The following is a 19,414-nucleotide window of genomic DNA, read 5'->3' as shown; positions in this document are numbered from 1 at the left end:
AGGTCTGCACTGAGCCTCGGGCCCCTTGGGATCTAGGTGCTGGGGAGGCCAGTGTAAACAGGAGAGGCCAAGTGGCCCTCAGTGCCCGGTCCAGCGGGCTGCATAGCTGTCTGTGGCCACCTGTCTCCCCACCTGCAGCCTGGTGGGGAGACTGCTAATAACCAAGTGAACAGAGACAGTAACTGAAGCTAGTGTGAGGGGCTGCAAGTAGTGAAATCAGGAGAAGGGGTGACAGTTGCATGGATGGGCATGTTGTTTTCCTTCTGCATGGTAGCTCCTAATATTTTCCAGAATGGAAGTTGTGGCTGAAACGAAGGCTATAGGTTAGAAAACTGTCTTTAAAAAAATTCTTTGTAACATCCTTCCCATAGAAAGCTATGAATTGTTGTGCCCAGAAGGGTACATGGTCGTTGATCTTAGAGCAAAAGGAAAGATATTTCCTGGAGAAAAATATTTCCACTCATCAAACATGATTAAGTATCATCTTGTTTAAACAATATTGGAAAACTGGGGACATCTGTGTCTGTGGAGTAGCCTCAGAATGAATGAATTCTGCCGTGTCAGAGGCGTGGCAGCCTAGACATAGAGGGAAAGCGTTGAACTTTGTGGCTGTACCATTGACGTGACTAAGCTTCATCATTTGCCAAACGGAGTTGTGTTAGGTTATGTGACCTCCAGTCTTGGAGCTCTCATTTTGCTTTTTTTTCTGAGTCAAGATTTATTAGAGCAACCTAAGGAACCAAAGCTTTATAAGGAACCAAATAAATTGTTACTGTTCTGAAACCATGAGATAAATATTGAGTAGGAAGAGTGACTATGAACACACGCAAAGCAGGGCATTTATGAGACATCCACACACACTTCTTGAATTTATTAAACCCAGCATTGCTGAGAATGAGGTAACGTGTTCTGAGTTTCTCAGATCATCATGGCCATGAGTCCCTGTGCTGCATCTGGGGGCAAGGGAAGCTCTGGGGACGAACTGTGGTCTAACGTCACCACTAAGAGCAGTAACAGCTTACCAGGTGCTAAAGTAAAGGGTATGGAGGCCTTGCCACCGCTGGATGAGATTAGCTGAGAGAGATCGTGACATCTGATAATTTCCAGTTGCAGGTGGCAGAACTAGAAAACCCACCGGGCTGTGTCTTACTGCAGAGTGCATGCCCTCAATTACATTGTTATCTTACTCTGCATCGAGGAGACCTAGGCAGCCATAAAAGAAGGAAAAAACTCCTGTGTCTTTGTCGAATGTGTAACTGTTATATTGTTGTGAGGGTCTTCTCCCCAATTAATGATTCCCCATTTCCTTCCTGTTGTTCAAAATCTCTGTCTCAGAAAGGTCCCTGGACCATCCATCCTATTAAAAGTGCATCCAACACCTCCCTCCCCCTCCCAATATCAGTCCTCATTGCCTGCGGTATTTCTTTTCTGTTTAGTATTTGTCATCTTCTGACTCTATACTAATTTCTTTGGTGGTGTTTACCACCTCTCTCCCCTCCGTGGAGTGTCACCTTCACCAGGGTAGGGAGTTTGAAATGTTTTCTTCCCTGGTGTATCTCAGGTGACAGGGCCCGTGCCTGAGACATAGTAGGTGCTCAGTGAATGCTTGTTGAATGAAGCAGTGGGAGAGAAAACCAGACTCCCGAACCTTCTGAGGCCTGTGAAGGGAACCTCTGTGTGCCCTCACGATCCTGACTTGGCTCAGTTGGAAGCTGAGGTGTCTTCTGAGTTTTCAGCACTTCGTGCTGAGTTGTCTACAGGTCACCTGGCCGCACCTTTATGCGTTTGTAGAATGGAATCTAGGACGGAATTGGCTGGGTGGCTCTCACTTTCACCACCACTTTGAGATGAATGTCTGATGGCCAGACTTCCTGACATGCTTTTTCTAAGGTTGCAGTTGAGTCCCTGGCTTCTGTTACGCAGAGCGGTCTGGCCACAGGGGAACAGCTCTGTGAAGCTCGCTGCAAGCCGTCCGTCGTCATAGCATACATTTTACCAGTGAGGTTTTTTCCTACCTAGTTGTCCCTCTGGCTTTGAGTGCTCAACATGTGGCAGTTACATGTGCACTGTGGTCTGCCTGAGCCTTAATCCCTTATACTCGCCTCTTGTTCAGACACCCTCAGAGCAGATGCTTCTTCACTTTCAGCTCCTGCCCCATCGCTCTTGGCTTCCTTTGTTTCAGTCATGAGGAGACAAAAATTAACCAAGAAATCGCAAGGGAGGCTGTTTTATTTCCGTTCGATTGACTCCTATTTTAGCAGTGCTACACTTTAAAAGATGGAGATGGCCGTTGCTCAGCGTATGTGTTCCGGGATAACGTACAGTGGTGTTTTCCAGTATCTCTACCACAGAGCACCAGGTTTAGTCCCCCTACCTCACCTCCAGGCCATATATGCCTAACCTGCCCTTGTGCCATCAGGATACCCTATAAAGCAATGACTGGTTGCAGACCTACTGTGTGGCTGGGATGTCATAGATGCAAGTGACCAAGACATGGCTCTGTTTGCAAGAAGCTTCCAGATCAGTTGCAGAAATGGACATAGAAACTAACAATTGCTATACTGATAGGCTTTTGCCAACAGGAGTGGGATTTGGGGGTTAGGAAGTTTTCTCAGAAACCGTTGAGCTGTTGTTAAGGTTGAGTGAAGGTCATGTGCAGGCAAGGCAGGGGCAGGGCATTGCCAGCAGAGGAAAAAGCATGATGTGCTCAAAGAACTGAAAGTCGTCCCCCTTGGCTAAATAGGTAAAAGGTACATGGAACGTGACATTAGAGGGTCAGGGCGGGGCCAGAGCCAGGCAGACCAGGTGTGCCACGGCAGTCTGCACTTGATCCTTGAGGTCACAAGAACCAACTCAGAGTGGGTGATTCCCACGTGTCTGGCTTGGGTGATTGGGTTAATATTTGGCTGCATTAACAAGATAAGGAATACAGCAGATTGGAGTGGGCAGCAAAATTTATCCACGAGGCACTTGATCACCGAGGTTGGGATGGCCATAAGGTTCCTTCATTTGCTTGCCTGGTACTTAAGCCTGGGGTCCTCAAAAGTATAGACTATAGGATATGTAGAGTGTACATCTAATTAGCAGGTCATAAGTGGTATTTGGCTGGAATCCATAACTGTCCCCATACATACCATTTCTTCCATTTAGGGTGCCTGGGTCTGAGGTGGGTTTGTGTTCACTCTCAAGGCATGCTGCAAGCAGGCACACTACCTAGCGTTAATTGCTGCAGTCACAGACTGCTTGTGCATATAGTTACTGTTTATCAGTCCTACAGAACGGGAATGTCCCACGTGCATGTTCATCTTGCCTGGAGTAACCGAAAACATCCTCCCCCAGCCCCCACCCCCCTCAATGACCCAGTGAAAAGAGCGCAATCTTGTCTCATCTCACTTTGCGGTGACACCTGCTACCTCCACAAGTGGCATATGTTTGGTATCACTGTGACCAGTTTTTAACAGTATCTCAATCCTTGTAAGCTGCACCCAAAAATTGAGAATAATCACAATGAATGTTTTCTCAATCATCTGCTTTTATTAAGGGCTGTTGAAGAGTTCGGTGTGTGAAAATTCGCATCTATATTGAGGCTTACGCACCTTTATTTTTAAATAAAGCTTTTCAGGGTTGGGGGGCAAAATCAGTAACACTACAAAAGCATGAAAAATGACCCTGAGAACTTGTGCCATTGGAATAAACATTTTATAAGGGTGCATAATGAACTCGTGATCCATTTTTAAAATGTGAACGCCTTTTCCAGTTTGATTATCAACAGTGTAATGAGGGTTTCTTAAACTATTTTGTTATTTTCTCCCTAAGTCAGTTCGCAAATGTTAATATTTCTTGTGTCCTTCTGATGTGACTATTAAGTTTCTCTCACAAGAGTATGTCAATTCTATAGTGAAAACTTAAAAGTTTTGCCGTTACTTAATCAAAGTGGCTTATGATGTTAGTTTTTGGTATCAGGTAATATTATTGCTGAAATGAGGTTCACTGAGGGAACACCCCCCACCCCGCCCCCACCCCAGCTTTGTTGTTTCTTTGAGTATATTTGAGCTTAGAACTCAGGACAGTCTAGGAAATGACCCTGTGTCTCCCACATTGTGGAAAAGTGAAGAAAGTGAAGCAAGTTTAAGAAAATGAAATTTGTGTGGAAAATACATTCTATATCTAGTTGACGGTCAGGTATGAGATAAACTGAGAATTCCACATTCTGGCAAATTGGGCAAGACAGTGGTTCTGGATGTGTGGCCCTGGGAAGAAGGTGACCCGTCACCGTGGTGGGTAGGAAACCAAGCAACCAAGGAACAGTTATGGAGGATTCATTCTGTGCAAGGTTCTGTGGGAAATGCAGACTAGCCTAAGGTGTCAACAGTGGCTTTTAAGTGACTTGCAGCTAGTTTGAGAGAATTAAGATTTCTACACTCGACGAAGGGCAAATAGTGCAGAAAGGCACAGGAGTTGGTGCCAAAGGAGTAAAGACTCATGACTATAGGAATGCAGAGTATTATGCGGTGGTTTGTTATGGGAACAGCAGGGGGACGTGCTGGCTGCCTGGAGCCTAGAAGGATCTAGGGTTTCCATCAGTGTGAGAGGAGAAAACATAAAGAATCACCAGTAAGTGAGTATGTGCCCGAGGTAAGTGGGCTGAAAAGTTTGGGGATAGTGGATTGGTGTATTTGGAGAACCAAACAGTGGTGTTATTGACAAGTAGTTTAATTGGATTCTGCACTTACTGCCTAATAGAAATTCTTAAGCATAGGGCAACAGTGGGGCAAGGATTCTGTGTTCTGTTGAAGTGTAATAGAAGTCTGCCGCCACAGTTCTTTTTGGTTTTTTTTTTAATTGGGGAATATTGGGGAAAGTACATGTTTCCAGGACCCACCAGCTCCAAGTAGTTGCTTTCAGTCTAGCTATGGAAGGTGCAGCTCACTGGCCCATGTGGGACTTCAACCGGTGACCTTGGTGTTATGAGCACCGCACTCTAACCACAGAGCCAACCGGCCCCCCGTCTCCCCACCGTTCTGATGGCAGAGGTATGTTTTATTCTACCTAAATTCTTCTCATCAATCCTGTGTGCTCCCACCCCATGATTATTTAACACTTTCTTATTCAGGGTCGAAGGGATAAAGAGAAACATATATTTATACACATAAAACAAAGTCATCTAGTAGCATAAATCTTAATGCTCACGCACACACCCTTATGAGGTGAGGCATGGTATGTTTGGGTACAGTGCCTACTATTATAATAAATGGAACCCAACCTCGGCTCTCTTTAGAAGTTCTTCAATACCCAGTCTCATCTAACACAGTAACTTCAGGGAAGATTATTAAAAATCTGAACACAAGGAAAAATCTCTAGGGTGCATTCAGCTTTGAGATGTATGGGGACTCTGGTGTTTGCAGTTGGTTGATCTCCCGAGCTGGTCAACCAAGATTTTTAACGTGGATGAAGGCATCATTTCTTCTATAAATACCCTTTCTTCTTGATAATATATGGGTCCAGGAAATCCAAGTGTGAGTGCCTGCCATATATTTATTGGCGTAACGGGGAACAAATGTGGGCCCTAAAATATGCATCCTCTCGCTAGCATTGGGGTGGACCATTATTGTCATCGGTCCCCTCTCCCTGTTGATTCCAGTTTTCGCTCCCTGTGATAATACAGTGAAGTGGAATTGCTTTTGTCTCTTTTAAAATTTGACTTTAAAAAGTCTTGTAATAATGTAACACAGAATTTAGCGTAACGGAACGATCAAGTATCTGGTGGCTTGTTTGCATGTTTAATAGTCTTGAAGATAAAACTTGAAAGAAATTATTTTGACAAATATTTTTCTGAGAGTTGAGAGGATACTTGGTTTCCCCGAGGAATTCTAGGATTTCACAGGCGGTTCTTTGTGTTTTTGAGAGCAGTCTGAATGTGGTTGGCAGGCCGGCAAGAGGAATAAGTGTTCTGTAACTTAGTACAGGTCCGTAATCCTTTATCTGCAGTTTGAAAATTCACAAAGCCCTGGAAACTGAAAACATTTTTGTAGGTTTGTAGGAAAACTTACTTGAACGTGACCTGAATGGACTTGAGAGTATTTCTGGTTGTACTAGAACACTTAATATAACTATTCATACATATCACTGCACACATACTAACATTTGATTATGGGTCCCCAGTCCCCTACTGGGAATGTTATGTAATAACTGGAATATTCAGAATCATTTTTCTAAAACGGGAAAAAACTCAGAGTCCTGTAACACATTGGGCTGGCTTTAACGGGGGTGTTAGTTTCCCAGCACTGCAATAATAAAGTACCACAAAGGAGAGTGCTTTAAAACATAGAAATTTATTGTCTTATGGTACTGGAGCCTGGAAATCTGAACTCAGGGTCTGAACTCAGGGTCAATGAGGCCATGCACACTCTGAGGGAAAGCTCCTTCCGTGCTTGTTCTCCCTTCTGGTGGTTACCCAGAATGCTTAGCATCCCTTGGCTTGTAGGGGCGTCCGTCCAGTCACATGGCTGCCTTCTCCCTCTGTGCCGTCACATCACCTTCCTGTGTGCGTGATGGTCTCTGTCTCCAAATTTCCCCTCTTACGAGGACACAGTCGCTTTGGAGTAGTAACTTCATTTTAACTTGATGACCTCTAAAGGTCGTATTTCCTAATAAGGCCACATTCTGAGGTTCTGGGGTTAGGACTGCAGTATATCTTTTTGGAGGGACATGATTTGGTCTGTATCACAGGGAACAGTTCAAGATGAGCTACTCCATGCTTTTTCTGTGTTCAGGCCAGTGCCAAGTTTAACACCTTTGCTTCATGGCTTTCCTGGTGACGTGGTTGCTGCTTCACAGAATGGGTGTCACTCGTGGATCTTCCTCTTCAGACTTTACACTATCACACGTCATGTTGACTCCACTTAAGGGAGGATCCTTTCCCTCAGAGAATCTTGCCTGTGAGAAGAAGACAGATTTTTGCAGTAAGAACTGGACTGGGCTTGGGGTTAGCTCCTGTGGTACCTCTGGCATCACTGCCACTCCCACCTCTGAGAAGTCTAGAATGTTCCTACGGATGTTGAAGGATTGTACAGGAAGTGCTTAGTCAGGACAGTGCTTGACAGGCAGTGAATACTCCGGGACAGAGAGGTTGATATTTTTATGTGCATAGGAAATGTTTCGCAATCTACGTAACTGTCCACCAATTCCCTCTTCTCTCCACCACTTACCCTGTCTGCCCTTGAAAATTGGGCCCGTGAGGTCCGCTCTCAGCATAGTTGTTGTTTAGTAATTTGCATGGCGTCTTCCTCTGCTAGACCTTTGTTCCTGAGCACTCAGCCCACGGGGGTCTCCGCAGTGTCCATCTCTGCAATGCTGGGGGATTCTCATTACCTCCACGTGCCATCTTTAGTCCAAGCATCCCGGAGCATGCAGTGCCGGCAGAACTAAAGCACAGCTGTGCTCTGGAAGCTGACAACTCGTCCTGAGTTAATTAAACACATCTTTTTTCTCCCGGTTTAGTTAATAGAGGCTGATTCCCTGAGTAGTTCGCCTACCTCGGAACTTGCCCTCTTTTCTAGTTCAGCACAGTCGGTGTTGATTCCACATTGGCATGAACCTCAAAGTCCCTGTGCTTGACCGGGGGTATTTCTTTCCCATCATAAGGGCATGGTGGGAGTAGCCAAGGAATTGACTTCAGGGTTACGGGAGAGGAATGACTTTGGAAGTCTGTTCCCGTACTTGGTCATTTCCATGTGATTCTGCGTCTGAGTACCTGTTTTTTGTAGGCTACTGACTTCATACATCAGGGGTGGCAGGAGCTAATTTATAAACAGTGAAATATAAGCAATTGAGAAAGTATCTTGGAATTTTTGTTTTATGAAGTTCAAATTAGGTTTGACTTTTCTAACCATGAAGGGAGTAATGGGCAGGTGTCAGTATCCCACCAGAGTCAAGTTAGAATAAACCGCTGCCTTAGGTGATCATATCTCAGAATTTTCCCTTTGCCTTGTGTCCTCTAGAACTGAATTCCTGATAGGCTCATATTATTATAGGGTACTTGTAATTGTTCTCTCACTAGACAGTAGTGTTTTCCAAATAGGCAAGAACTGACCTGTCTTTGCTCTGCTCTCTTCCTTCCCCTCACCCCCATTGAAATAAACAAAAGGTGGTGCTAACAGTTAATTTATAATTACAGCTAGGCCTTGTAGGTTGCCCTTCCTATGACCCCAATAAACATGGGCAGTGTCAAGCGGCCGGGTAAGCCCACGAGGAGGGGCAAAATCCTTGGCATCCAGTAGAGATGAAGCTGCACCTTCCTCCCAGCCCCTCGGGAGTGATTGGCTATTGGGGTGGAAATACTAAGTTGAATGAGCTCATTGTGGTGGATCCTGGAAAAAGAGGAAAAGATGGAGTCTCAGTGGCTCCCAAAGTGAGGTGCCTCGATGAGCAGATTGTTACAAATGTGGATTATCAGGTTCTACCTCAGATCTGAGTTGGAAACTCTGGGGTTGGGGCTGAGCAATCTGTGTTTTAACCTAATCCTCCCGGTAATTCTGATACCCACCATAGTCTGAGACTGTCTGCTCTAGAAATTCCTAAGTTCCAGGCTTTCTGCACTCATCGTAGCCGTCATGGTGATGCCGGCTGGTAGAATGAACGTGTCCGCACCTATAACAACAGAGCCGTCTTCTTGGTGCATATACAACAGAGAGGGCATATGTAGGCATTCTCAGTTGTTCTAGTTAACCATTACTGTGGGCAAACACCACCAGGGTGTAGATACTGGCAAGAGAGAGAGCAAGAATGCAGCCTAAGTAGGTGTCTGGGAAAAGGTAAGGAATAGGCTCTTTTGAAGAAGGGCCATCTTGGGACAGGACAGAGTGCTGATGGGGAATACTAGACTGTTTCCGTGATCAATCTCATCAACTTTGTAACTTTTCATAGGATTAGTATTCTCTGGGACAGAAGACTTCTTATATTGGTGATAATCTATGTGCCTGACATAGATTGCCTTTTGTTGCCTGGATAGTTACTAGATTGAGCAAATTTCTATTTCTGCTAGAGTATAAAATATTACTTAAATAGTAGAGTCGAACTGACGATTTTCAAAGAACTTCATTGGGGTGATTTAGCATTTGGTTCTACCATTATTTAGGATCTTTAGGACTTAAAGACTCAAACCTCTGGTCAACCAGCCCAGGATTCTCTTGTCAGCAGGGGCCGGGAGGAAAATATTAGGAGAGGCTATGGTTCTCCTCTCAGATGGTTAAATGGGAGCGCCATGTATGTTGCACTCTAACTTGATAGCCATTTATGTATCTGTTGTTAACACGTTTGCCCCATCTGTAAAATTTTCACCTGTACTGCCTCTTGGAATTCTTGTCTATTTTACTTCTTTGGAATTTTAGAAGTGTATTACCTTTTGTGTGACATAAGTTACATAAACATTTACCAGCTGATAACATTTCTGTAGGCAGGAATTAATTCTGTGGAGCATTTGGTAAGTGAATACACAAGTATGTTAGAGATAAGTTGGCCATGCAGTTGGCCCTGCAACCATGACCCAAGGTTGGGACCCCCACGTGATGAGTTGGAGATGGCAAGGGACAAGGAGAGAGTCGGTCCTGACTAGAGAGTTCAAGACTTGAGTGACTGGAACGGCTTTAGGGTAAGAGTAAACCACTAGTTGTTCCAAACAACAAAATCATAACTTAAGTATCCAAAAGTGTATGTTTCAGCAGCTTTACAAAATATGCCTAAACTGTAAAATTTTAATTCCTCTTTCACCTGCTTAAAACCAACATAAGAATGCATTTGTCTGTAAATTGACACATTGCTGTGTTGTATTTGTTGAAAGATCATACTTATTCAAGAGTGACTAACTCATAGCCATTATTGGTAACAAGTGATACATTTCGAAGTATACTTAATACCTTCCAATAAATCTCGAGAGCTGGAATGTATGTGCACATTCTTTCACAAACCTTCAATGGTCATCCATTTCAGGCAATTTTCTGGATAGGAAAAATATTTGAAACCCTTTTGGGTTTGCTGTTGAGATGTAGGCTAAACATGAAATTGCAGGGTTCGGTGCCTAATTGAAGAGTGTATTACAGTTGAAGCACACGTGTAACTATGATTGGTATTCTCTTAATTTCTTGTATTTATAAAAGAACTTGCTCAACAGTAGAAAATTCAGAGAAAAATAACCACAAGGAAGAAAATAAGCATAAGTCATTAACTTACCATCTAGAAAGAACTATTAGCTTGGGCTATGGTTTTCTAAATTACACACACACATAGACACACACATATATGTATATGTATATATGTATACATGTATGTATATAAGTCACATTTTTAGATCCTGCCTATTCCCTAAAGTTATACCATGATTATTTTCTCACATTTAAAAATATTCTTTGAAAACATGATTTTAATATTTAATAACATTCTAGTCCATGATTATACCATAGTTTATTTAATCATTTCTCTATTGTACTAGAAGGTTGCTTCTAATTTTTCTTACTGTATATGATGCTGTAATGAATATCTTTTGCAGATAAATATTGCCTGCATCTCTGATTATTTGGGATTAATCCTTAGAAATAGATGTGTTGAGACAAAGGCATCAACTGTTTCGATGTTTTTGATACCTCCCGCCGTATTTCTTTCCAGAAAACTTGTAATAATTTATTTCCAATAGTAGAGTATTAAAATGGCTGCCCTCCTTTAGAAAGGATTAGCTTTTTTGTGTCTTTGACAATTTGTTACATAAAATCCTCAGTCTCAGGCGGGCCCGGTGGCTCAGGTGGTTGGAGCGCCATGCTCCTAACGCCGATCGCCGGTTTGATTCCCACATGGGCCGGTGAGCTGCGCCCTCTACAGCTAATATTGTGAACAGCAGCTCTCCCTGGAGCTGGGCTGCCAGGAGCAGCCGGTGGCCAGCGTGAGTGGCCGGCAGCCATTGTGAGCGGCCGGCAGCCAGCAAGAGCTGCCATGAGTGGCCGACCGATGACTGGTGACCGACAGCCTCAGTGGAGGGGGGGAACCCAAGGCTCATAATACCAGCATGGGCCAGGGAGCTGTGTCCTACACAACTAGACAGAAACAATGGCTTGAACTGGAGTGGGGGGGGGGTGAGAAGAGGGGGAAAATCTTCAGTCTCGATCTATTTTGGTATTTTTTCCCCTTATTTTGTGTTTTTGTGTTATTTCTTTATCAGTGATTTATGTAACACTAACTGTAATGTTAATAGTACATGTGGAAAAGAATGAGGAAATCTTCTACAAAACTGGATTTCCAATGAAATTTTCTCTGAGTTAGCTAAGTCTCAGTGGGATAAATACATCAGGTCGTCAAAATAAAATTGCTCTGCGGCGCTACGTAACCTGCTACCTTAGCCCTCCGCACTTTGGTGATAAGCAGCAAAGACGTGATCCTTGCACAGGCCGTGCCAGTGGCGTATTGAGCAACTTCATTTTACAGGAAAGAATTACTGCTTCCTTCAGGTTCTGCTTGTGGTGCTCCCTAAGGAGGGAAAAATGGCTGAAAAATGAAGCCCTTTCTCATTTTTCTTCTGATATCCAAGTATCTTGAAGGGACACCTTCATGGTGGGTGGTCAAGGTGGTGTCATTCCAGCCCGGCTGCAGTCTGAACGTAACACACCTTGAACCTTTTGCCCAGTGGAGGCAACTCTGCCGTCCTCCCCACTCTCCTCACTGCCTTGCTCCTTTAACATATGTGGATCTCAGCAAAGACTATTTAATCTGATAAAAACGAGTAAATAAGTGTTGCAAAAGGATTAGCCTTTACACCTTCTTGTTTGTCATAGAACAGTTCAGTGGGTCAGATAAAGCATCACCCCATTAATGATGTGTCAGGACCAACTGCACAAGTCATACAGCTGCCAACAGAGGGGCCAGGATTGCATTTCAGCAGCAATGGCCAGCTCTTTAGTTGCATATGAGCACCTTGTGGTTTGAGCTGGGACCCCCCTCTCCAGCTACCTTTTCTCCCCAAATCCTCCAGCCTGCCACTGGACCTTTGCTTATGCTCTTCTCTCTGGAGAACCCCGACCCTGCTCTGCTCTTGGTCCCCCTGTCTCAGCCTCAGAGACTCCTCTCTGGCAGGAGTGCCCAGATGGACCAGTGAGTAGAAATCACCGGGAATGCTTGATCAATGAGGATTCTCAGGTCTTAACCCTAGAGATTGTGGTCTAGAAGCCTGGGGTGGGGCCAGGCACCTGGTGCCAGCTGACGCTGGCGTGCACGAGGTCTGGACCTGCTGCTGCAGAGTGGTGTGTTCCAGGGTACATACGTGGTTCACTCTCTGTGCCCCATTCGCGTGAGGGCAGGGACATGACTTTCATTTCCCACGCTTATCTCCTTGCCGGGAATATGGTAGGCACTCAGTAAAGAAGATGTTTGAATCCTAATGTCAGTGTGTTGTCTCCTTTTAAAGGCTGCAAAGAATGTGATAAACAGCTTCGCTTTGCAGAGAAAACAAAAGGTTTGCCAAATGGAATGTCTCTTCTAATCCACAAAGCCGTGAGCTTCTTAGAGTCATGGTAATACTGGCCCTGAATTGTATGAAACACCAGCCACTAGGACAGTAACTAGTTGCTGCGAGTGATGCTTTGTTGTGAATAAGGTGACCAGTTTGATATCTCCACCCAGGTCCTCAGGGGGCTTCCACACAGTGTGAATAATTAGGAAACGGGGTATAGTGAGTGAGCCGTGGTTGCCGGCACCCAGTTTGTCCTAGGAGGTCGTCAGTGTCAAGTCAGCAGTCACAGCAGAAGTAGGGGGCAACAGAGATCCTCAGAAGTCTCACAAGTAGGGAGACAACAAAATCCCAATTACAATGGCTGTCACCCATAGGGTACTTGCACTGTGTGTTTGGTGCTGAGCTGGGTTCTGATATCAATACATCATTTTCTCTCAGCCTTACAGAAACCCCCTGAGTTAGGAGTTGTCGTTCCTATTTCATTCATAACCAGTCTGAAGTTCAGAGTGGTTAGGTGACTGCCTGGGGTCCCTCAGAGAGCTGGTAAAACAAAGATTTGAGACTCCAGTGGAAATGGTCTAGGGTGTCAATTGGAGAAGCACCAGCAGAGGAGGGGTGGGTAGTCTTCATCTTGCCTGCTTCCCTCTGTGCCCCGCCTGCTTTGTTTAATTATTGTACAAGTATTATGTGCTAATGGTTAACAACAACAAAAATCTTCCGACAGTGATTAAGAGGGGAATGTGAAAACCAGGGCTCTCACCCCTGTACCCTGTATCTACTCCCCGTAATAGTAACTGCTGAGCTACTTGTGTGTCTTTCCGAAATTTGCTGGTGATGTAGGAGGGGGCGGTAAATCGTAAACATAACTAACCCTTGACCTCAGGACTTTGCTGATCTAGCAAAAATAGGTAATGTGTTGAGGATCTGAGAGGTACAGCTTCAGAGGACAGAAGTTTCTCCCAGAATTTCTGCCTTTATCAGATGACTCATGTGGAGTCATGTGAAAAAGTCTCTGGGAGCTGAACTGTTCTTTTTACCACTCATAGACAGCATCGTGTCCAGAAATGAAGGCCATCAGAGGTTAAAATAACGTGCAAGCATTTGAAAAGAAGCTGGTGGTGAGGTTTGCTATCCCTTAGCCTTGACACACACACACACACACACACACACACACACACACACTTTTGTTTTGGTTGTTGCTTAGGTGATATGTTTTTGATACCTAGTAAGTAAGTTGGTTAGAAGCTGGTAACATGTTAAGGAGAATATCAGCCCAGTGGTACTTGAATCGACCCTCATACTCAAGCTGTGGGCTTCCCCTTTTACGCCTGGATGGAGAAAACCTCTTGGTAGAGACTAGAGTCTTACTCCATCTTCCTCTTATATCTTTAGGAAGTCATCTGTGTTCACTTAGGATGGGCTGGGCTGTTCTTATGAATGATGAGAAGCGAGTTTGAATTGTTCTCAGATCCAGAATATTCTGACTAAAAGGGATTATCCAGTCCAGTGGCTTTAAAACCTTTTTTTTTTTTTAAGTTCTAGAACACTGTCAAAAAAAAAAAAAAAATTCTAACTTGGAAGCCTGATACATAAAACAGAGGAAGGTGGAATGATGGCCTGTGTTATCCTGACATTGTTATGCAGAACTGAGGCTCTGCAGTTCAAAAACCACTGATTTTGTCCAACCCTTTTATTTTGGAGATAGGAAAATTAAGATTCAAAGTGACTTGTCGAGGGTCATGCAGCTAGTTATTTGGAGTGTTGAGAAGATCTCAAGCTATGACCTTCCCCAAAGGTAGACACTTAGCTCAGGCAACTTATTCTTCCTCCTACAACAGCAAAGATAAAAGTTAAGTCGTAACTGCTGCAGCGCCTGGACATGCCTTCCAGCCCGCTCCGCTAGTGGTCCACGGAGCGTACTGAAGCAAGGCTGTATAGCATGCACTCGGAGAGTTGGATTCTGGAGCAAGCATGCCTGTATCCCTCTCTTCCCATCCCTCGTACTTACTGTTTAACCTTGGGCAAACCAACTGCTTGGTTTCTCTGTCTCATTTTCTCATCTGAAAAATGCGCCAACCTCAAAGCTTGCACAGTAAGGATCCGATGAGATAGTGTATGTAAGAACCTCATGTATGCCAGGAACGGACTGGATGCTTCATGGTGGCTGGATGCTGGGCTTGTGGTCATGGTGGCGCTGGTGCCAGTTGTGCTAATAATAGTGGAGGTAGTATTGATGGCTGTTTAGGCTACTCTGGCATCTTCCTGCTCATTTTCTGATTCCGGTGCCCTGTGCCATATCTCAGCTTGATGCTCCAGCATTCACCTTGCTGAAATGGGAGGAAAATGCAGTCACCTTCACTCAGCTGGGCTGAGTAGGACCATTCATAAATGTCCATTTGTGACTTTTGTTGAACGAATCCTCTTTTAGCCACCCCTGTCCCCCGTTCACTTGCGCTTGTGTCTTGCTCCTAGCAGTCCTTGGAATATAGTCCGTACTCAGTAAATATCTGTGGATGTGAATGGAACTGCTGTAACATCAGAAAGGGAGGAGGAACCTGAGACCAACCTGGGAGGCTGTGCTCCCCACCACCACCCTTGAACTTACACCTGACTATCCTTTCACCAGCCCATCCCATGTCCTGTGCTCCTCTCCCCTTGAACTTACACTCCATTGTCCTTTCACCAGCTCCCACTGACCTTTGGTTCTCTCTTCAGTCTGAATTCTCTTCCAGGGAGTTTCTTAATCTTTCATGTAGATACCCTAGTACCTCCCTCTACCTGGATAAGCACTAAAGACATGCCCAAGCATGCCTTCCTGGTTCCAGTTGGGAGCTACTGTCCCACCCTCAGAGACCCTACTCTCAACCTCCACCTGCACGTGTCACGTACGGTGACTATCTAAGGGATACAAACTGAGGTAAACCAATGATGAGTAGAAGACTGCAGAGGTTCTATTAAAGTGAATGGTTAGCTCTTGACTGCAGTTATGTAACAGGCAGCAGTCATGATAGCCGAGGGACATGGGAATAAGAGTCGGATGGCAGTCAGCAGAGTTTATGGAGTTCTCTGCAATGTGGGCGTGTGTGTGTGCGCGTGTGCGCCCGGGCATGCATCTCCATGGCACACTGGGGACCTGTTCTTGAGATAACAGAGATACCAGGCCTTGAACTTTGTTTAGCAATAGCTTGGTGGCTGGAAATGGAAAATTAGTTTCGATAACTTAAAAACAAAACAAAACTCTTTTTAAATACCATCTAGAACCCTGGTTCTCAGAGTGTGGTTCCTGGATCAAGCGTATCAGCTTTACTGGGAATTTATCAGACACACAAATTCTAGAGTCCACCCCAGACCTGCTAGATCTTTGGGGGTCTTTGGGGTTGGGCCCAGCAATCTGTGTTTTAATCACGCGCCCCCCTCCTTCCACCGCCCCCCAGCAGTTCAGATACGCTAATGTCTGAGAACCACTGACCTAGCAATTGACACCTGATTCATCACCTTGACCGTGGCTCTGATGAGGAAGGTGCTCTTAGGTTCTTTAGACCTAGGTTAGGTCTGGCTCTTGATTCATCTTTATTCTAAGGCTAAAGGTGTTTAGAAAGGAAGTAGGTGCATCTGGTTAGATGATCTTTAAACAAGATTCTTCTATGTCAAAACATTAAAAATGACAATTATACTCTGAATAGAATATAACTGAGCAAATTGTTTTGCTTTATTTTAAAGAGGTGTTGTAGCTTCCATTAAGATGTATTTTATGGATAATAAATACCATATGTATTATAAATATATACGCACACACATACCAACAATATTTTTCACTCACTTTTGATCTCTGGGTTTTGTTTGTTTGTTTGTTTGTTTGGTATATTGAGTATAGTCCTGTTACTAACCAACTAAATTTTATCACCTTTCCTTAAAGGATTTCATGGCATATTTATTGAAGTAAAAAATAAAAATCAATATAGTCTTAAGCATTTAACAATACTCTGTGCAATCTTTGGAAATATCCTAGAAGTTGCAAAAGAAGTGTTAATAGTCATGGTAGGTATAGCTATTAAAGGGTAATTCTCAAGTTGGATAGAAATACGTGATCAGCTCTACATAATTAGATGAGTGAAAATTTGGGGAATGAATACATGCGAGCCCCTTCTGTCTATGATTTTCAGGGTCTCAAGTGTGAGATGGAAGAACTTGGATCCCAGATTTTTATAAAATGATAGTTTGGGGAGGTTTGAATGATCTCAGGTCACCAATACTAGCTTGTGTGAGTGGGTTTCTCATCTTCTTGGTAGATAGCTTCTGTTAAGTAATCCTTTCAGTGCATGTCTTGCTAAAAGTTTTCAGTTTCCCAGGGAAATAATAGGAACTCTGGACCTTGTAGTCAGGAAACTTGAAATTTAATATAGACCTTATTGAAATCTAAAACTTTGGGCCAATCTCTCATGACTTCCCGGGCCTTAGTTTTTTGTTTTTGAGTTTTTGTTTTAATCTGTAAGATGATAGTTGTTGTTGGTTTAGAGGAACAATGTTTATTTTACCACCACTAAAAGGAAATTAATTTTTAGCTACATAGTGGAAATCAGAATATAAATAAGACACAAACTAAATTTTCTAGCTAGATTTTGCTAATCTGAGCAAATTTTGTATGCTTTTAAAATTTTCTTAGAATTTGTTTAGGGAAAAAAACTGTGGTAGATGAATTCTTTTGAATTAATAATAGGGAAGATTATCTTTAAAGTTAGAATGTGAGTTTCATGATATTTTTGCTTTTAAATAAACATTGGCTCTGGTTGATAGAAACTTTTCAGTATATTCACTTCCTAGGCATGTTGAAAATGTTACTGCTTCGTTTGTGGAATTTACATAAGCTGGGTCATTAACTGATATTTGCATTTTCATTTAGATTTTGGCTGATTTCTTTTTAATTTTTAAATGATAGTATAATCCTATTAAATCTGAAATATTGTCTTTCAGTGACCCATATGTGAAACTTTCATTGTACGTAGCGGATGAGAACAGAGAACTTGCTTTGGTACAGACAAAAACAATTAAAAAGGTAGGTGTCAATCCTTAATTCAATTTCATTTAAATCATAATTAATCAAATTATGTAATTTTGTTCTGTAGAAGTTTATATTTTAAGCTGGCAATATTTTTATTTTAAGCATCTCCCTACAGATTTAAGTATTAAGTCTGTAAATTCAACATAGACCAAAATTTTTCAGTGTTAACCCAAGATACTGGTTCTGGCTTTTAGATACATGACTGTAAAAACCATTTTCTTAAAATGAGTATTATTACAAGTAGCAATTTTTTTCCTGCAAAGAATACAGCAATGCAATGATTTGTTCTTGTTATTTTTTTCCATAAAGAAGTATAAAATAATTGAATACACATTTAATGAAATCGAGTGGCTTGGGGAATTAGTAGGCACGAAAGGAATGATTTGACTTGAAACGTGTTTCCAAAGGAAGCAAACTACTTGCTTAGTTACATGAAAACTAGTACAAAATACTCATAATAAAACTAGATGTTTATTGTGTGTATGTTTTACTTTTTAAAATTTCCCATACATGATTTCATTAAAGATGTTTCCATAATTATATTTTAATTCATCTATTTCCTTGTTTATTTTATACACACACACACACACACACACACACACACACACACTGTCCATATTTGGGGATTTGTTGAAGATGCATGTTTTCTATCAAAAGTGCTGTTCTTGTCTGTGCTTCAGTGTTATTTATGGATTACTACTATTTTTTCCTCACTACCTTTGGCTAGTGAAATAACACTGTGTGACAAGTATTTCCTGGAAACCATGATGGCTTTAAAAAAGAAAAGGTAACTCTTCTGCTTTGGTACAGAGCCTGGGCTCTAAGACCAGCTCATTTTGTGTAAGGAGCAGCAGTTGTAGTGTGTCCTCTACCTGGCATTCAGACTGGCATTAAAAATCTGTTTTGCAAACAGGAGCCAGTGTTTTGATTAGTGGGGAGGATGCCTGCGAAGGACGAGGCCATTGTTCCCTGCGTTAGGCGCTGTCGCTGGTTCAGTTATCAGTGGAGAGGGCGGCCGCCTTGCAGGGAGGGCAAGCCGGGAACCTGGTCGCCTGCTGAACACAGAGGGAGGGAGCCGAGAATCAAAGCCAGTGATTTTGGAGATTGAAATGTTTTTTCTTCCGAGGGGAGGTCCTCCTCCCTCCTCGCCACAGTAGAGGGTGTAGCTCCGTAGCTGAAGCTGCTGTGCCGGGCTTAGCAGCCAGCCTCCTGGTTGGTATTTCCGTGCTGTGCTCGCTGGGGTTTCAGAGCTGCTTTCATCATCCTCTGCTGTCCTGTCCTCCTGGCCTCGTGGTTGTCCTCCCTGTGTTTTGTGATCTTACGTTGTTGTTTCCTTCCCTCATCTGTCCTTTGCTTCCTTCCCTCTGCATTTCTGTGTAGCTGGTCCCCACGATTGCTGCAGCCCATGGCAGGCCTGGGCCGGCCCTGCCTCCTTCTGGCTGCCTGGCACCTCTCCCTGCCTCTCTCTCTCTCTCTCTCTCTCTCTCTCTCTCTCTCTCTCTGCAATCCCCACTCCATTCATAGCTATAAGTATGAAACAAACCCCATCATTTAGGGTTGCATTCACTGTTGAATTGTGGGTGGGGGAAGTGTTGGGGGTTTTTTTTTGTTTTGTTTTTTAAATGCCAGTTCAGTGTGGTATGAATTCTGTGTTTTTATTTTTTGGAAAATAAAATAAATATTTTATTTTCCAAACAATAAAATATCTGTAGCCATTGGTGAGGTTGTGATTTTTCAGTCTCAAATTTTTACGTGCAATTTTTGCGAGATGTGTTTTAGAGTATTATGCATGTCTAAATGCAGAAGAATATGTATATATGTATTCTTTCATAGATCTGTCTCATCTTAGTTTCAGAGGATGTTTG

General features: G+C 43.2%; 1 protein-coding gene across 7 annotated transcripts in view; it reads left to right on the top strand.

Annotated features, from left to right (window-relative positions):
• NEDD4L (NEDD4 like E3 ubiquitin protein ligase) overlaps positions 1-19,414 on the top strand; it is a 309,137-nt gene that overhangs the window by 149,863 nt on the left and 139,860 nt on the right. For 6 of the 7 annotated variants that reach the window (XM_019755309.2, XM_074339904.1, XM_019755306.2 and 3 more), the window contains one exon: positions 17,462-17,543. In XM_019755309.2, coding sequence (XP_019610868.2) covers positions 17,462-17,543 — 82 coding nt within the window. Of the gene's footprint in view, positions 1-17,461; positions 17,544-18,678; positions 18,762-19,414 lie in introns of those variants that run through there. The other variant, XM_074339909.1, reaches the window with a different exon arrangement.

This window comes from Rhinolophus sinicus, linkage group LG09 (genome assembly GCF_036562045.2).
Source record: "Rhinolophus sinicus isolate RSC01 linkage group LG09, ASM3656204v1, whole genome shotgun sequence".
Lineage (NCBI taxonomy): Eukaryota > Metazoa > Chordata > Mammalia > Chiroptera > Rhinolophidae > Rhinolophus > Rhinolophus sinicus.
Note: the sequence above shows the minus strand (reverse complement) of the source record. Positions and strands in the feature narration are given on the sequence as shown.